The sequence below is a fragment of the Sus scrofa genome, chromosome 12, assembly GCF_054392235.1.
Source record: "Sus scrofa isolate SSC_HxYL_T2T_F1_AM1 chromosome 12, Sscrofa_HxYL_maternal_Yorkshire_Landrace_v2.0, whole genome shotgun sequence".
NCBI classification, from domain to species: Eukaryota; Metazoa; Chordata; class Mammalia; order Artiodactyla; family Suidae; genus Sus; species Sus scrofa.
Window position 1 is genome coordinate 49,993,575 of NC_139394.1, and position 14,242 is coordinate 50,007,816.

The 14,242-nt window shown below is 36.3% G+C and overlaps 1 protein-coding gene across 1 annotated transcript in view; it reads left to right on the top strand.

Moving 5' to 3' along the window:
• Window positions 1–14,242, top strand: part of TAOK1 (TAO kinase 1) — a 150,846-nt gene that overhangs the window by 91,141 nt on the left and 45,463 nt on the right. The window contains exons 5-9 of the mRNA XM_003483075.5: window positions 76–121; window positions 637–733; window positions 3,143–3,256; window positions 4,023–4,114; window positions 12,372–12,465. Of these exons, the coding sequence (XP_003483123.1) occupies window positions 76–121; window positions 637–733; window positions 3,143–3,256; window positions 4,023–4,114; window positions 12,372–12,465 (443 nt within the window). The remainder of the gene's footprint in view (window positions 1–75; window positions 122–636; window positions 734–3,142; window positions 3,257–4,022; window positions 4,115–12,371; window positions 12,466–14,242) is intronic.

Consider the following 14,242-nt stretch of genomic DNA (forward strand, 5'->3'; position numbering starts at 1 on the left):
GAATTTAATCCTATCTCAAATACAATCTTTTTAATAATGTATTTTAATGCTTTTATTATTTTTCTTCCCATGTAGCTTGTAATGGAATATTGTTTAGGATCAGCTTCAGATTTACTAGAAGGTAGGTTTCCTTTAATTATCAAGAGAAAAAGTATTATCAAAAAGGCTTCAGTAAGAGATTTCTTAATGTACAAATTTTCTAGAAAGACTAAAAACCTAAACTTGGCTATGTTCTTAATGCAGTATGCTCTGGTTTCATTAAATATTATGTAATAACATTAAAAAGATGATTTTTTTTCTCATGACTTAAGCATTTTTCTTCATTCTTCAGCATTTAGTTTGAACTGTTCCTTCTCTTCAGGATGAGGAAAGGGAGAAGTTTTCTTTTATTACTTTTGTTTTTATAATCACCAAATAATTGTTTGATGTTAGCTTAGAGGAAAATTAGTTGTACACTATACTTTAACAGCTAGATACAACTGTCATCTAGTAAAATTCAATAATTTTATTATCTTGAGAAGCAAATCTCTTCTTGCTAAATGTTTTTAAAAATTGCCCCACATATATGATAAGTATATTTTTATCTTTAAACAAAAATGTTCTATATAATGATTTCCAAATAACTTTTATTTCAAGTTCACAAAAAGCCATTACAAGAAGTGGAAATAGCAGCAATTACACATGGTGCTCTCCAGGGATTAGCCTACTTACATTCTCATACCATGATCCATAGGTAAGCACTGGAAAATTATTATATATTAATAAGCAAGTGACTTGTTGCATTTATCAACCGTGGAACTTATTAATCTTTACATTTTTGTTGGTTATAGCCAAATAAAAACATTTCAGAGTCTTAACTCATATTTTTTAGATTGTCCATGTTAAAAAGAACATACTAGTACATTTGATCTCTTTGTTTAGGATAAATTTTATCTTTGTCTGCACATGCTGCTGGACTTTTCTGAAATATGGGCATACCTCATTTTGTTGTGCTCTGCTTTATTTTTATTGCACTTCACAGAGAACTTGTTTTTTACAAATTGAATGTTTGTGGCAGTACAGTGTCAGGCAAATCTCTTGGTGCCACTTTGTGTTTCACATTTTAGCAGTCTTGCAATATTTCAAATTTTTTCATCATTCTGTTTGTTATGGTGAGCTGCTGTCAGTGATCTTTGATGTTACCATTGTGATTGTTTTGACATTTTTAAGCAATAAAATATTTTAAAATTAAGGTATGTACATTGTTTTTTTAGAGTTAATGCTATTGGGCACTTAATAGCCTACAGTATAGTGTAAACATAAGTTTTGTACTGAGAAACCAAAAAACTCTACTACTTGCTTTATTGCCGTATTCCCTTTATCGGGGGTGGAATCAAACCTATAATATTTCTAAGGTGTGCCTGTATGTTCACTTTATAGATTTGTGGTAGGGATTTAAGTGTAGAATCTTTTAATTTGGGGAATGGAAAGGACATTAGGGATTGTGTAGCCTTACTTTTTTCATTTTAGCAATGAAGAAGCTAATGCCCTAATTTGTGTGTCTAATGTCTCAAAGTTTACAAAGCAGCGTAAATTTAGACTAGAACTTAAACCTAAATCTTTTGTCTCCCTGATAACTGAGAATGTCAGATTTATTCCTTTGATTCCATGATGCAGATAAATAAGATACTCTTTATGCTTTTGAGTATTAATCCTTGATGATCCTTGACAGTGAATAATAACTTTAAAGTTAAGCCATTTTATAATGCATTCTTTTTTTTTTAGGGCCACACATGCAACATACGGAAATTCCCAGGCTAGGGGTCGAATCAGTATTGCAGCTGCTTGCCTACAAAAGCTCACAGCAATGCCAGATCCTTAATTCACTGAGCAAAGCCAGGGTTCGAACCCACATCCTTATAGTTGCTGATCAGATTTGTTACCTCTGAGCCACAACGGGAATGCCAGCATTTTTTGATTATACATATGTATCAGGCAATACATATTAAACTATATATAGTAGTCAATTTTGAGTTAAATGTTTTTGGGTTTTTTTTGATGATTGTAAGGTCCAAGAAAAATTCACATTCTAGTAAATAAGTGAATATAAGATTTGGAATTAGAACCTAAAATCTTCTGACTTTCGAAGTACCTCTTCATTTTTAAAAAGTAAATGCAGGAAAATAGATTAACTTATTGTTTTACCCATTATAATACTATAGTAAGAATTGATAAGTGCTTGGGAACGTAGTTTTTCTATTTTAGAAAAGCTAATTATATGTTATGGTGCCCAGTGGATATAAAATTCCATTATATAAATGGATAAAAAATATAAAAATTCCATTATATAAATGGATAAAAAAGTTCCATAATTTTGTGGGACCATTGATACTACATTATCCATATGTTTCAGTTTTCATTTCATTTTTAGTTAGGAAAATTATGCTAAGGTTTGCACATGATATGAATGATCCTTTTTAAAAATTGGAAGGCACGAAATTTTTTTCTCTTTTTTTTTTACATTAAATAAGGTATTCAGAAATCTTAGAATTATGAAGTAGTCAGCTATTTAAATTTAATTTTTAAAGCCATTATTTATACCAATAAACAAGACCTCTGCTGTAGACTGTACACTCCAATCACCTGATTTTCTTTCTCTTCTTTTCTTTTACTTTTTTTTTTTTTTTTTTTTTTTTTTTCCGCTTTTTAGGGCCGTACCTGTGGCATATGGAGGCTCCCAGGCTAGGGGTCTAATCAGAGCTATAGCTGCCAGCCTACGCCACAGCAACAGCAACGCCAGATCTGAGCTGCGTCTGTGACCTACACCACAATTCACAGCAACACCGGATCCTTAACCCACTGAGGGAGGCCAGGGATTGAACCTGTGTCCTCATGGGTGCTAGTTAGATTCGTTTTCACTGAGCCACGATGGGAACTCCTATTTTGTCTTTTCTTTTACAAAATTGTTACTATATATGAATTCTTTATTTTTTGTTTTCTAATTTGGATCTTATTTCTCGTCCCAATTGAGAGATTACCCTAGGACTTAATTTTTTTTTTTAATTTTTTTCCCTGTTTTACAAATTTTTACTTGATTTTTATCATTTTTCTACACAATCAAATGAAGGAAAAAGAAATAATTTTCTGTGTTCCTTAAACCCAGAGATATCAAAGCAGGAAATATCCTTCTCACAGAGCCAGGCCAGGTGAAACTTGCTGACTTTGGATCTGCTTCCATGGCATCTCCTGCCAATTCTTTTGTGGGAACGCCATATTGGTAAGAACAATCTTGACTAGATTTTATTCTCATTATTGAAATAGGCACTGTGTGGTTGTGCATTTTTAAGATTTCTTATCCTTTGCCTGAAAATATAGTGTTTATTTTGTACACTAACTTTTAAGCATTATAGTTAAGTTCAAATAGGAGATTTGGAGTGCTCCCCTTATATCCCCCTTTATAAAAAATTTGTCCCCCCCCCACATATTTTCTTTTGTTTTATTATCTGCATCATACATTGGGTGTGGGAGTGAAAAACATTCAATAAAAATTCGGGTGGGTAGAAGATAGAAATGCTAAATGGAAATTTGTGTATTTTCTTTAGATTTACGTTTACTATATATCATTTATCTTTAGACTAATAGTACCTGAAAACTGGTAGTGTTAGTGCCACTATGGGCATTCCAGATCTCCTGTGTGTGTGTGTGTGTGCATGTGTGTGTGTATAATTTTTTTTTGTTGTTTTAGGGCCGCAGGTGCAGCAGTATGGGAGTTCCCAGGCTAGGGGTTGTATAGGAGCTGCAGCTGCCGACCTTCACCTTAGCCACAGCAACACCAGATCCTTAAGCCAGGGATTAAGCCGCATGCTCATGGATACTAATTGGGTTCGTTACCACTGAGCCACGATGGGAACTCCTATAAAAATTCTTATGTCCAGATATATTGTCTAGGATTCACACAGATATTCTCCATGTAGATGGTCACTACATTTTTTAAAAATAGCATATTTTTTTAAACTTAATGTAAATGACACTTTATTTTTTAGGATGGCCCCAGAAGTAATTTTAGCCATGGATGAAGGACAGTACGATGGCAAAGTAGATGTATGGTCTCTTGGTATAACATGTATTGAACTAGGTAAGCATGTTCTTTATTAGAATATAGTTAAGTTTTGACCAATGTTTTACCTCAATTTCTATATCAAATTATAGCTTTTTATTTTTTATGTTGGTTACTAAGGGGAACAACATATCTAAGTTTTCGCTTTTGTTATCTGGTAATTTTATATGTGTATTAGATTAGGTATATTTGTTCTGCTAAATTAGGTCTAAAATAATTTTCCACTATAATATTAATTAAGTTTGAGGTATCTGTGTCTTAATGAGTATTTGTTAAACACTTGGAATGTGTGTTTAATTACTAGATTTACCATCTATAGAAGAGTCTTTGAAACATTCATGAATTACTAACCTTTACCTAGGATATTTACTGCTTTGAGTTAGATATGAGAATTAGATGTCAGGGTGCATATTTTTATTTTATGTACACATTTGATTTTGTTGCCTGTTAATGAAACCATGCCTAAGGCAGTGTACCATCACGACTTTACTAACATTCCCAGTGTAAATGAGCCAGGTGGGTAATTGTCACTGTACGTGGAGATGATGTCCATCTTCCTGCTCTTGGTTCCATTCCCCAAGCTTCCTCTCACCAGCTCCAATATACTTTACTTTTATCCTTCTTCTGAGAACATGCCATTAAACTTCATTTAAAAATAAGAATATTTAATTGAACCATTCTAGAAGTGACCAAGGAAAAGTAAAATCCATGTGTAATTTTTATGAATCATATTTATTTTAAAGTTTGATAGCAGCAGTAAACAGAGACTTGGAGATTACCGTATGTCATTCTTCTCTGATCTCTTGATCTCAGTTTGAAGTTTGCAAAATGTTTCTTCCATTTGAAAGTATCTTTGTCTTAAATTCTTTTCTTTTTCACTTGATACTTCTTCCAACCAATAGATCTTAATTAATTTCTTAAGAAACCTGAATATAAATATAAAAAAAAAAAAATGATCGATATATTCTGCCCATGGAGTATTTTTACATTTTTTTTTCCTTTGGGCCATGCACACGGCATGCATAAGTTTCTGGGCCAGGAATGGAACCTGTGCAACACAGCAACCCAAGCCGCAACAGTGACAACACTGGATCCTTAACCCACTATTCCACCAGGGAACTCCTATTTTTACATTCCTATGCTGGCTGATACATACATGTACCCTTTTATGAAAGCAAAATTGTGTTAATGGCCTTGTTAGATATTATTGATATATTTTAATAGTTACTTGATTAGAAAATATTCATTGGCTAATTATACTGCTCAGAAAGAAATCTATCTAAACCCTACAGTTCCTGTGAAATGGACTCTTATTTTTGCACTTTTCTAGCTTCTTTTTATTATAGTTCATAAGATAGAATTCCTTCACAGTGAGAGTTTTTATACTTATAATAAAAATCTTCAGAAGACGTGACTGCATTTGGACAATATCAAATGAGTGAGACATTTTAAAGAAATTCTTAGAGTTTCAGGCATACATTTGGTATCTCACAACTTTTGTATCTTTTTTTTGGCCACACCACGGCACGTGGAGTTCCCAGGCCAGGGATCAGATTTGAGATGCAGTTGCAGTGTTCGACACAGATGTGGCAACCCTGGATCCTTAACCCACTGTGCCCTGCTGGTGATTGAACTTGCGTCCCAGCACTCCAGAGATGCCCCAGATCCCTTGCACCACAGCAGGAACTCCAGCATCTTCCAAATTTTATTTTTATTATCTATTTATTTACTTATTTATTTTGTCTTTTCAGGGCCGCACCCATGGCATGTGGAGGTTCCCAGGCTAGGGGTTGAATTGGAGCCATAGCTGGTGGCCTACACCACAGCCATAGCAACACAGCATCTGAGCCGTGTCGGCGACCTACACCACAGCTCACGGCAATGTCAGATCCTTAACCCACTGAGCGAGGCCAGAGATCAAACCCACAACGTCATGGTTCCTAATTGGATTCATTTCCACTGCGCCACGACGAGAACTCCATTTTCCAACTTTTATAAGTAGTCTTTCATAATTACTTTTTCAAGTTTTACTTACAAATGTTTTAAATTATGAAGTTCTAAATTTAGGAACTGTATTTGTTTTATTTATTTGTTTGTTCATTGGCTGTGCCCTCAGCATGAGGATGTTCACAGGCCAAGGATCACCCTGGCGCCACAGCAGTGACAACCCTGGCTCCTTAGCCCACTGAGCCACAATGGAACTCACAGGAACTGTATTTTAAGCCTGCTTTGTATTGCAAGGGAAATTTCTGTAGGAGGACAGGCAAATTAAACTGTCTGCAGTGATAGAAGTGTTCCTTGTCTACATGCCTTTTCAACACTTAAAATGTGGCTAGTGCAACTGAGGAACTGAATTTAACATTTTATTTCATTTAAATGAGTTTATGTGTAAATAGTCATATGTGGCTAGTGGATACCCTGTTAGTACAGATCTAGAGTCATGATTTTCACTGCAAATTAGATTTGCAGTCTTGGGAAGTGAATCTGTTATATGCTTTTCTACTTTAAAATAGTTAAGGATAGGAGTTCCCCACTGGCCTAGTGGTTTACGATCTGGCATTGTCATTGCTGTGGCTTGAGTTCATTCCCTGGCCTGGGAATTTCCACATGCCATGGGCATGGGCAAATAAATAAATAAAATAGGTATTTTGAATTAAAGCAAACTATTTTCTCATAGCTTGGTTATATCCTATGACCAAGAAATTTTAAAATGCAAGATTTTTCATAGGGGAGCTTATGTGTTTGATTACAATTAATCTGATGAAAAAGATCTCTAATTTGTTGTTTTAAATAATGACTGTACAGTCATGTTTATAAAAATTAATTTACCACTTTTTTCTAGTTATAAAAGTATATACTGAGGGTATAAAATTTCAGAAGTTTAAAGGGAATAAAAATCAGAATAACTATAGTTACAGTAATGTAACGCAAGATAGATGTAAACTATGACATCAAAAACATAAAACGGGAGTTCCTCTCGTGGCACAGTGGAACCAAATCCAACTAGGAACTATGAGGTTGCGGGTTTGATCCCTGGCCTTGATCAGTGGATTAAGGATCCGCCATTGCCGTGAGCTGTGGTGTAGGTTGCAGACGCGGCTCGGATCCCGCGTTGCTGTGGCTCTGGCATAGGCCAGTGACTACAGTTCCGATTCGGCCCCTAGCCTGGGAACCTCCATATGCTGCAGGAGCGGCCCAAGAAATGGCAAAAAGACCAAAAAAAAAAAAAAAGAATCCAGCTTCAGTGGCTCAGGTCACTGTGGAGGTGTGGGTTTGATCCCTGGCCCAGCACAGTGGGTTAGAAGGGTCTGGCATTGCTGTAGCTACAGTGTAGGTTGCAGCTTTGGCTGGGATTCAGTCCCTGGTTCTAGAACTTCCATATGCCATGGGTGCAGCCATTAAAAACATAAAAACATAGTCATCAAATCACAAAGGAATAGAGAAAGAGAAGAAGAAAGGAACAAAGGAATTATAGAACAGTCAGAAACCAATGTACAAAATGGCAATACGTATGTATACTTATCAATAATCCTAAGTAAACTAAGTTCTCCAATCAAGAAGGTTGAATGGATAAAGAAAACAAAACCCGAGAGTTTGTGCTGTGGTGCAGTGGGTTAAGGATCCAGCATCGCAGCAGCTGCATTGTAGGTCACAGGTGCAGCTTAGATTCATTCTCCGGCACTGGGAACTTCCATGTGCCCTGGGTGCGGCCATCAGGAGATGCCTACATGATGCCTACAGGGGATTCATTGTAAGCACACAAAGAGACTGAAAGAGAAGAATGGAAAAAATATTCTATGTAAATGGAAAGAAAGCTGGAGTAGCTATACTTTTATCAGACAAAATAGACTTTAAAACAAAGACTCCAAGAGACAGAATGGCATTGCATAATGATAAAAAAGTCAGTTCAGCGAGAGTCTAAGACATTTGTAAATATTTATGCACCCAACATAGGTAATCTAAATATATAAAACAATGTTAACAGACCCAAAGGGAGAAGTTTAAAGCAATACAATAATAATAGGGGACTTTGATACCCCATGTTTAGCAATGGGTAGAGCATCCAGAAAGAAGGTCAATATGCAAAACTGACCTTAAATGGCACAGATAGACTTAACAGACACGCACAGAACTTTCCACCTCAAAGCAATGGAATACACATTTTTCTTAAGTACACACACAGCATCCTCCAGGATAGATCTTAGGTTAGGTGACAAAACAAGTCTTTGTAAATTTAGGAAGATTAAAACCATATCGAGCTTCTTTTCCAACCACAGTCATAAGAAATTTACAGTCAGTTATAGGATTGAGATCAGGAACAAGACGAAGATGCCCATTTTTACCATTTTTATTTAGCATAGTATCGGAAGTCCAGTTAGGCAAGAAAAATAAATAAAAGACATTCAAATCAGATAGGAAAAGTAAAAACTGTCACTATTTGCAGATGACATAGTATACAGATGACGTGACAGAAAACCCCGAAGATTCTACCAGCAAATGGTTAGAGCTAATAAGCAAGTTCAGTAAAGTTGCAGAATGCAAAATCAACGTACAGAAATTAGTTGTATTTCTGTACACTAGTTACAAACTGTAGGGAAGAAAAAATACAAGTTCCCATTGTGGCTCAGTGGAAATGAATCTGATTAGTATCCATGAGGATGCAGGTTTGATCCCTGCCCTTGCTCAGTGGGTTAAGGTTCTGGCATTGCTGAGAGCTGTAGTTTAGGTCGCAGACACGTCTCAGATCCGCGAGTTGCTCTTGCTAAAGGCCGGCAGCTGTAGCTCCTATTCAGTCCCTAGCCTGGGAACCTCTATTTGCAAGATCTGTACACTGAACTTTTAAGAAAGAAATTTAAAAAGGACACAAATGGAAAGACAGCTCATGCTCATATATTGGCAGAATGAATATTGTTTAAATGTTTATACTGCCAAAAGCACTCTAAAGATTCAGTGCCATCCCCATCAAAATTCCAGGGGCATTTTTCACAGAAATAGATGAACAATCCCAAAATTTGTATGGAACCACAAAAGACCCTGAATAGCAAATGCAATCTTGAGAAAAAATAATAAAGCTGAAGGCATCACTCTTCTATTCTCAAACTGTATTCGAAAACCGCAGTAATCAAAACAGTATTGTATTAACATAAAACAGATATAGATCAATGGAACAGAATAGAGAGCCCAGAATTAACCATACATATATGGTTAATTAACTTACAACAAAGGGACCAAGAATATACTCTGGAAAATGGGTAGTCTCTTTAATGAATGGTGTTGGGGAAACTGAACAACCACATGCAAAAGAATGAAAACGGACCGGTATCTTACGTCATGCACAGAAATCAACTGGTTGCGAAGTTCCCGCTGTGGCACAATGGGTTAAGAATCCAACTGCAGTGCCTTGGGTCACCACAGAGGTGCAGGTTCGATCGCCAGCCCAGCACAGTGGTTTGAAGGATCCTGTATTGCCACAGCTGAGGCATAGGTCACAGCTGTGGCTCAGATTCAGTCCCTGGGCTGAGAACTTCCATATGCCATAGGTGGAGCCATCAAAAAAAAGCAGCTGTTGCATACAAGGGGAATTTATCAAATAAGAAAATACATTAATGATAATGAGAGTGAGGTTTTTCATTGTCAGAGAAGGGTGTCACAAATAATGGAAAGAAGATAAACTAGAATGAATACTATGGTATTGGATTGGATTTGTGATGTGATAGTGAACTCAGTTTTCAAAAACAAAATAATTGAAATAAATTGTTTCAATAAGCAAATATAGTTGAATGTGCATGTATGTATATAAATTTATTGTGTACCTGTTATGTGTTCCATAACTATACCCACCGAGAGTATTTAAAAATAGAACCTCAGAAGCCAAGAACACATCTTTTGCCATAGCTCCTTGGATTAAGGAAAGTGTAAGACAACCTAGAACATGTTGCTGTGTCAGAAAGCAAGGAAAGATAAAAAAAAATCCCTCTCATGCAGTCATGTCAAAAATGTAGAGCCATCAGAGTTTCTGCTTGGCACAGTGGATTAAGAACCTGACTGCAGCGGCTTAGGTCGCTGCAGAGGCACAGGTTTGATCTCTGTCCTAGGGCAGTGAGTTATAGGATCCAGCGTTGCTATAGCTAAGGCATAGGTCGCAGCTGTGGCTTGAATTCAGTACCTGGCCTGGGAACTTCCAAATGCTGTAGGTACAGCCATTAAAAAAAAAAAAAAAAAGTTCCTGTTGTGTCTCAGTGGTTAACGAATCTGATTAAGAACCATGAGGTTGCGGGTTCAATCCCTGGCCTTCCTCAGTGGGTTAAGGATCTGGCGTTGCTGTGAGCTGTGGTGTAGGTTGAAGATGCAGCTCGGATCCCGAGCTGCTGTGGCTCTGGCGTAGGCTGGAGGCTACAGCTCCGATTAGACCCCTAGCCTGGGAACCTCGACATGCTGCGAGTGCGGCCCTAGAAAATTCAAAAAGACACACACACACAAAAATAGTGCCATCATAAAAAGGTTCTTAATGCTCAAAACATGAGGCAGTTTGAACATCAGACTAAATGATAGTAATAGATTACAATCTATTAAATAAAACAAATCTATCTGCAAATGCATACAATAAATTAAAAAATGAAAGTTTTATGAAAACGCAATATTTATATAGACTTAAATCACCTTCTCACAAAATACTTATTAATTACAAAGGAAAAAAGAGAAACTACTGTCAAGAAGCCTGGCAAACTCTGCTTTAAGTGATCAAAGTGAACACATGAATAATGGAACACTTTGAAATCAAACATCGTCTCATAGAATAAACTAAAAGAATATAACGCTTATGTCTCTAATATTCCTGCCAAAATTGTATAACCCAAATTTAATCATTAGGATAAACCCAAATTAAGGGACATTCAAGAGTTTTGTATTCTTCAAAGTCATGACTTCAACTGTCACCTTAAGAGACTGGAAAAAGAAGAGGAAATTCAGAATTCCCATTGTGGCTCAGTGGGTTATGAATGCGACTGGTATCCATGGGAATGTGGGTTCCATCCCTGGCCTCACTCAGAGGTTAAGGATCCGGCATTGCCATGAGCTGTGGTGTAGGTCGCAGATGTGGCTCGAATCCCACATTGCTGTGGCTGTGGTGTAGCCCTGCAGCTGGAGCTCCAGTTCGACCCCTAGCCTAGGAACTTCTGTATGCCAAAGGAGGCAGTCCTTAAAAAAAAAAAAAAAAAGAAAAGAAAAGAAATTCAACCCAAAATAAGCAGAAAAAAGTATGAAAATATCAAAGCTCAAATCATTTCAATACAGGAGTTCCCGTTGTGGCTCAGTGGTTAACGAATCCGACTAGGAACCATGGGGTTGCAGGGTCTATCCCTGGCCTTGCTCAGTGGGTTAAGGATCCTGTGTTGCTGTGGCTTTGGAGTAGGCCGGCGGGTACAGCTCCAATTAGACCCCTAGCCTGGGAATCTCCATATGCCACAGGAGGGGCCCTAGAAAAGGCAAAAAGACCAACAACAACAACAACAAATAAGAGATCAGTTCAATAGAAAATAGAAGCAATAGAGAAAACCCATGAAACCAAAAACTAGTTCTTTGAGAAAATTAATAAAATTGATGAACATCTCTCCAAATTTGTTGCAAAAGAAAGGACACAAATCAACTTCAAGAATCAGAGGGAATGTCACTGTAGATTCTACAGTTTTTAGAAGGATTATAGGGGAGTTCCCTGGTGATTTAGTGGATTAAGGATCCAGCATTGCCCCTGCTATGGCTTTGGTTAAATTCCTGGCCCCAGAACTTCCACATGCTGTGGCCATGGCCAAAAAAAAGGTATTAAAGGGAAATATTATGAACAACTTTGTGTTAATAAATTTAGCAAGTTAGATAAAATGGACAGTTTTCTTGAAGGATTCAAATGATGAAAGGACATTTTTGCTCCAGAGGACATTGTTGGGAGATTTGATTGAAAGTTAAATGGGGTTTGAGGATTATATGATAGTGATGAATCAGTATTAGTGACTTAATTTAATGGATGTGTTTTGGTTCTTTAGCAAAATATGAAAATATGTCTTAGGAAATACACACTAAAGTGTTTAGGAATGGTGGGGCATCAGGTCAGCAATTTGTTCCACATGGGTTCACTTGAAAAAGTTCTTTGAGCTCTACTTGGAGGGTTTTTTTGCTAAGTTTGAAATTATTTCAAAATTAAAAAAAAAAAACTTTAGCAATACTGGTGTGTCCCTGTATAACACACCTGTATTTTAACAGGAGAGTTTTCTTTATTTTACAGCCGAAAGGAAGCCTCCCTTATTTAATATGAATGCAATGAGTGCCTTATATCATATAGCCCAAAATGAATCCCCTACACTACAGTCTAATGAATGGTGAGTATTGCTAAGAGAGATATTATTTAACATTATATAAATTGTTTTTCATAATGGTGTAAAATGATTTTATTTCAATTACACAAAATATATCACCTGAAAACATATTAAAATGTTTTCATATTAAGGTAGGTTCTATCAGGTTTATCCTTTATTATGCCTGCTTCTTCTTGGTGTATCTATAACCTAAGTCAGAAATAAAGGATAGGTAATGCCACACGGAAGCAAAAAACTATTTGCTTTTTACAAAAAAATAGTATTTTTTGAACTTTATATATACATATAACCCTGATTGTATGATAAAAAGCATGATTTAAACATAATATTTTATAACTAAAATATATATTGCCACAAGCAATATATATTGCCATTCAATTGTGGAATGGTTTATATTTTATATAGTACAAAACATAGATAAAATGGTTTAATTTATCAGAATTACCAGATAATTCACAACTTTGGAATCATTCTAATTATTATATATATTATTCAAAATGCTTAATATCTTTTCTTCTAGTGCTTCCTTGATGTAAAATTAAATTCATTCATGTAAAAAACCTTATGAGAACAGATTGACAATTTTAGAAAACCAGGATTTTATCTATGATAGAAAATTTTAGTGGGAAATTAATTCCTCAGGTGTATCTATAATTTGAAAAATTCTAGGGGAATATCTAGTGTATTTAATAAATATTTAAAAATTCATAAGTATATAAATATATTGGCAATACTTTACATGTAAATAATAAATATATTGAGCACACACTGTCGTTCCACTGTGTTTGACACTTTGGGGATTCAAAAAAGAATTCCTTTCTTGCATATAAGGAATTTAAAATATTTTTTGAATATTGAAGACATTGAGTAATTATTACTGTCTTACTGAATTTAATCAAAAAATATTGTATAATGATAAAGTGTTACAGATGTCCAGTGTTTCTTAAAAAATATCTTAATTGGTTTTCTCAGTTAATGGAAGTTTTAGCTGTTTGCTCAGGGACACCAAATACTTAGGTATACAAAATGCTCCCTCCAAAGCAAATGGAGTGATCTTCTGAATCATGCTATACAGAAGATAATCCAAGGGGCAAGGAAAAAAGAGAAGTGGCTTATATAGAAAAGGAAAAAAAAAAAAAACTCGATAAGACAATTATCTTGGGAGTTCCTGTCGTGGCTCAGTGGTTAATGAATCCGACTAAGAACCATGAGGTTGCGGGTTCGATCCCTGACCTGTTCAGTGGGTTAAGGATCTGGCGTTGCCATGAGCTGTGGTGTAGGGTGCAGACGTGGCTCAGATCCCATGTTGTTGTGGCTGTGGTGTAGGCCGGCAGCTACAGCTCCGATTAGACCCCTAGCCTGGGAACCTCCATATGGTGCGGGAGCGGCCCTAGAAAAGGCAAAAAGATGAAAAAAAAAAAGTTTATCTTAAATTTGAATGCATAAAAGAAAAGATCAGGTTCTCTAATTTTTACTTCAATATAGAATGAGTCGTGATAATTAAACATGTGGGGGAGCAGGGCAGGGTTTTAAAAATAATCTGTCCAGGAGTTCCTGCTGTGGCATAGTGGGTTAAGGATCCGACTGCAGTGTCTTGGGGTTTTGCAGAGGTGTGGGTTTGATCTCCAGCCCAGAACAGTGGGTTAAGAATCTGTCGTTGCCACAGCTGTGGCACAGGTTGCGGATATGGCTTGGATTCAGTCCTTGGCTTGGGGAATTCCATATGCCACAATGTGCCCCCCCCAAAAAAAATCTGTGCAAATTTTTCTTTGGAAAATGG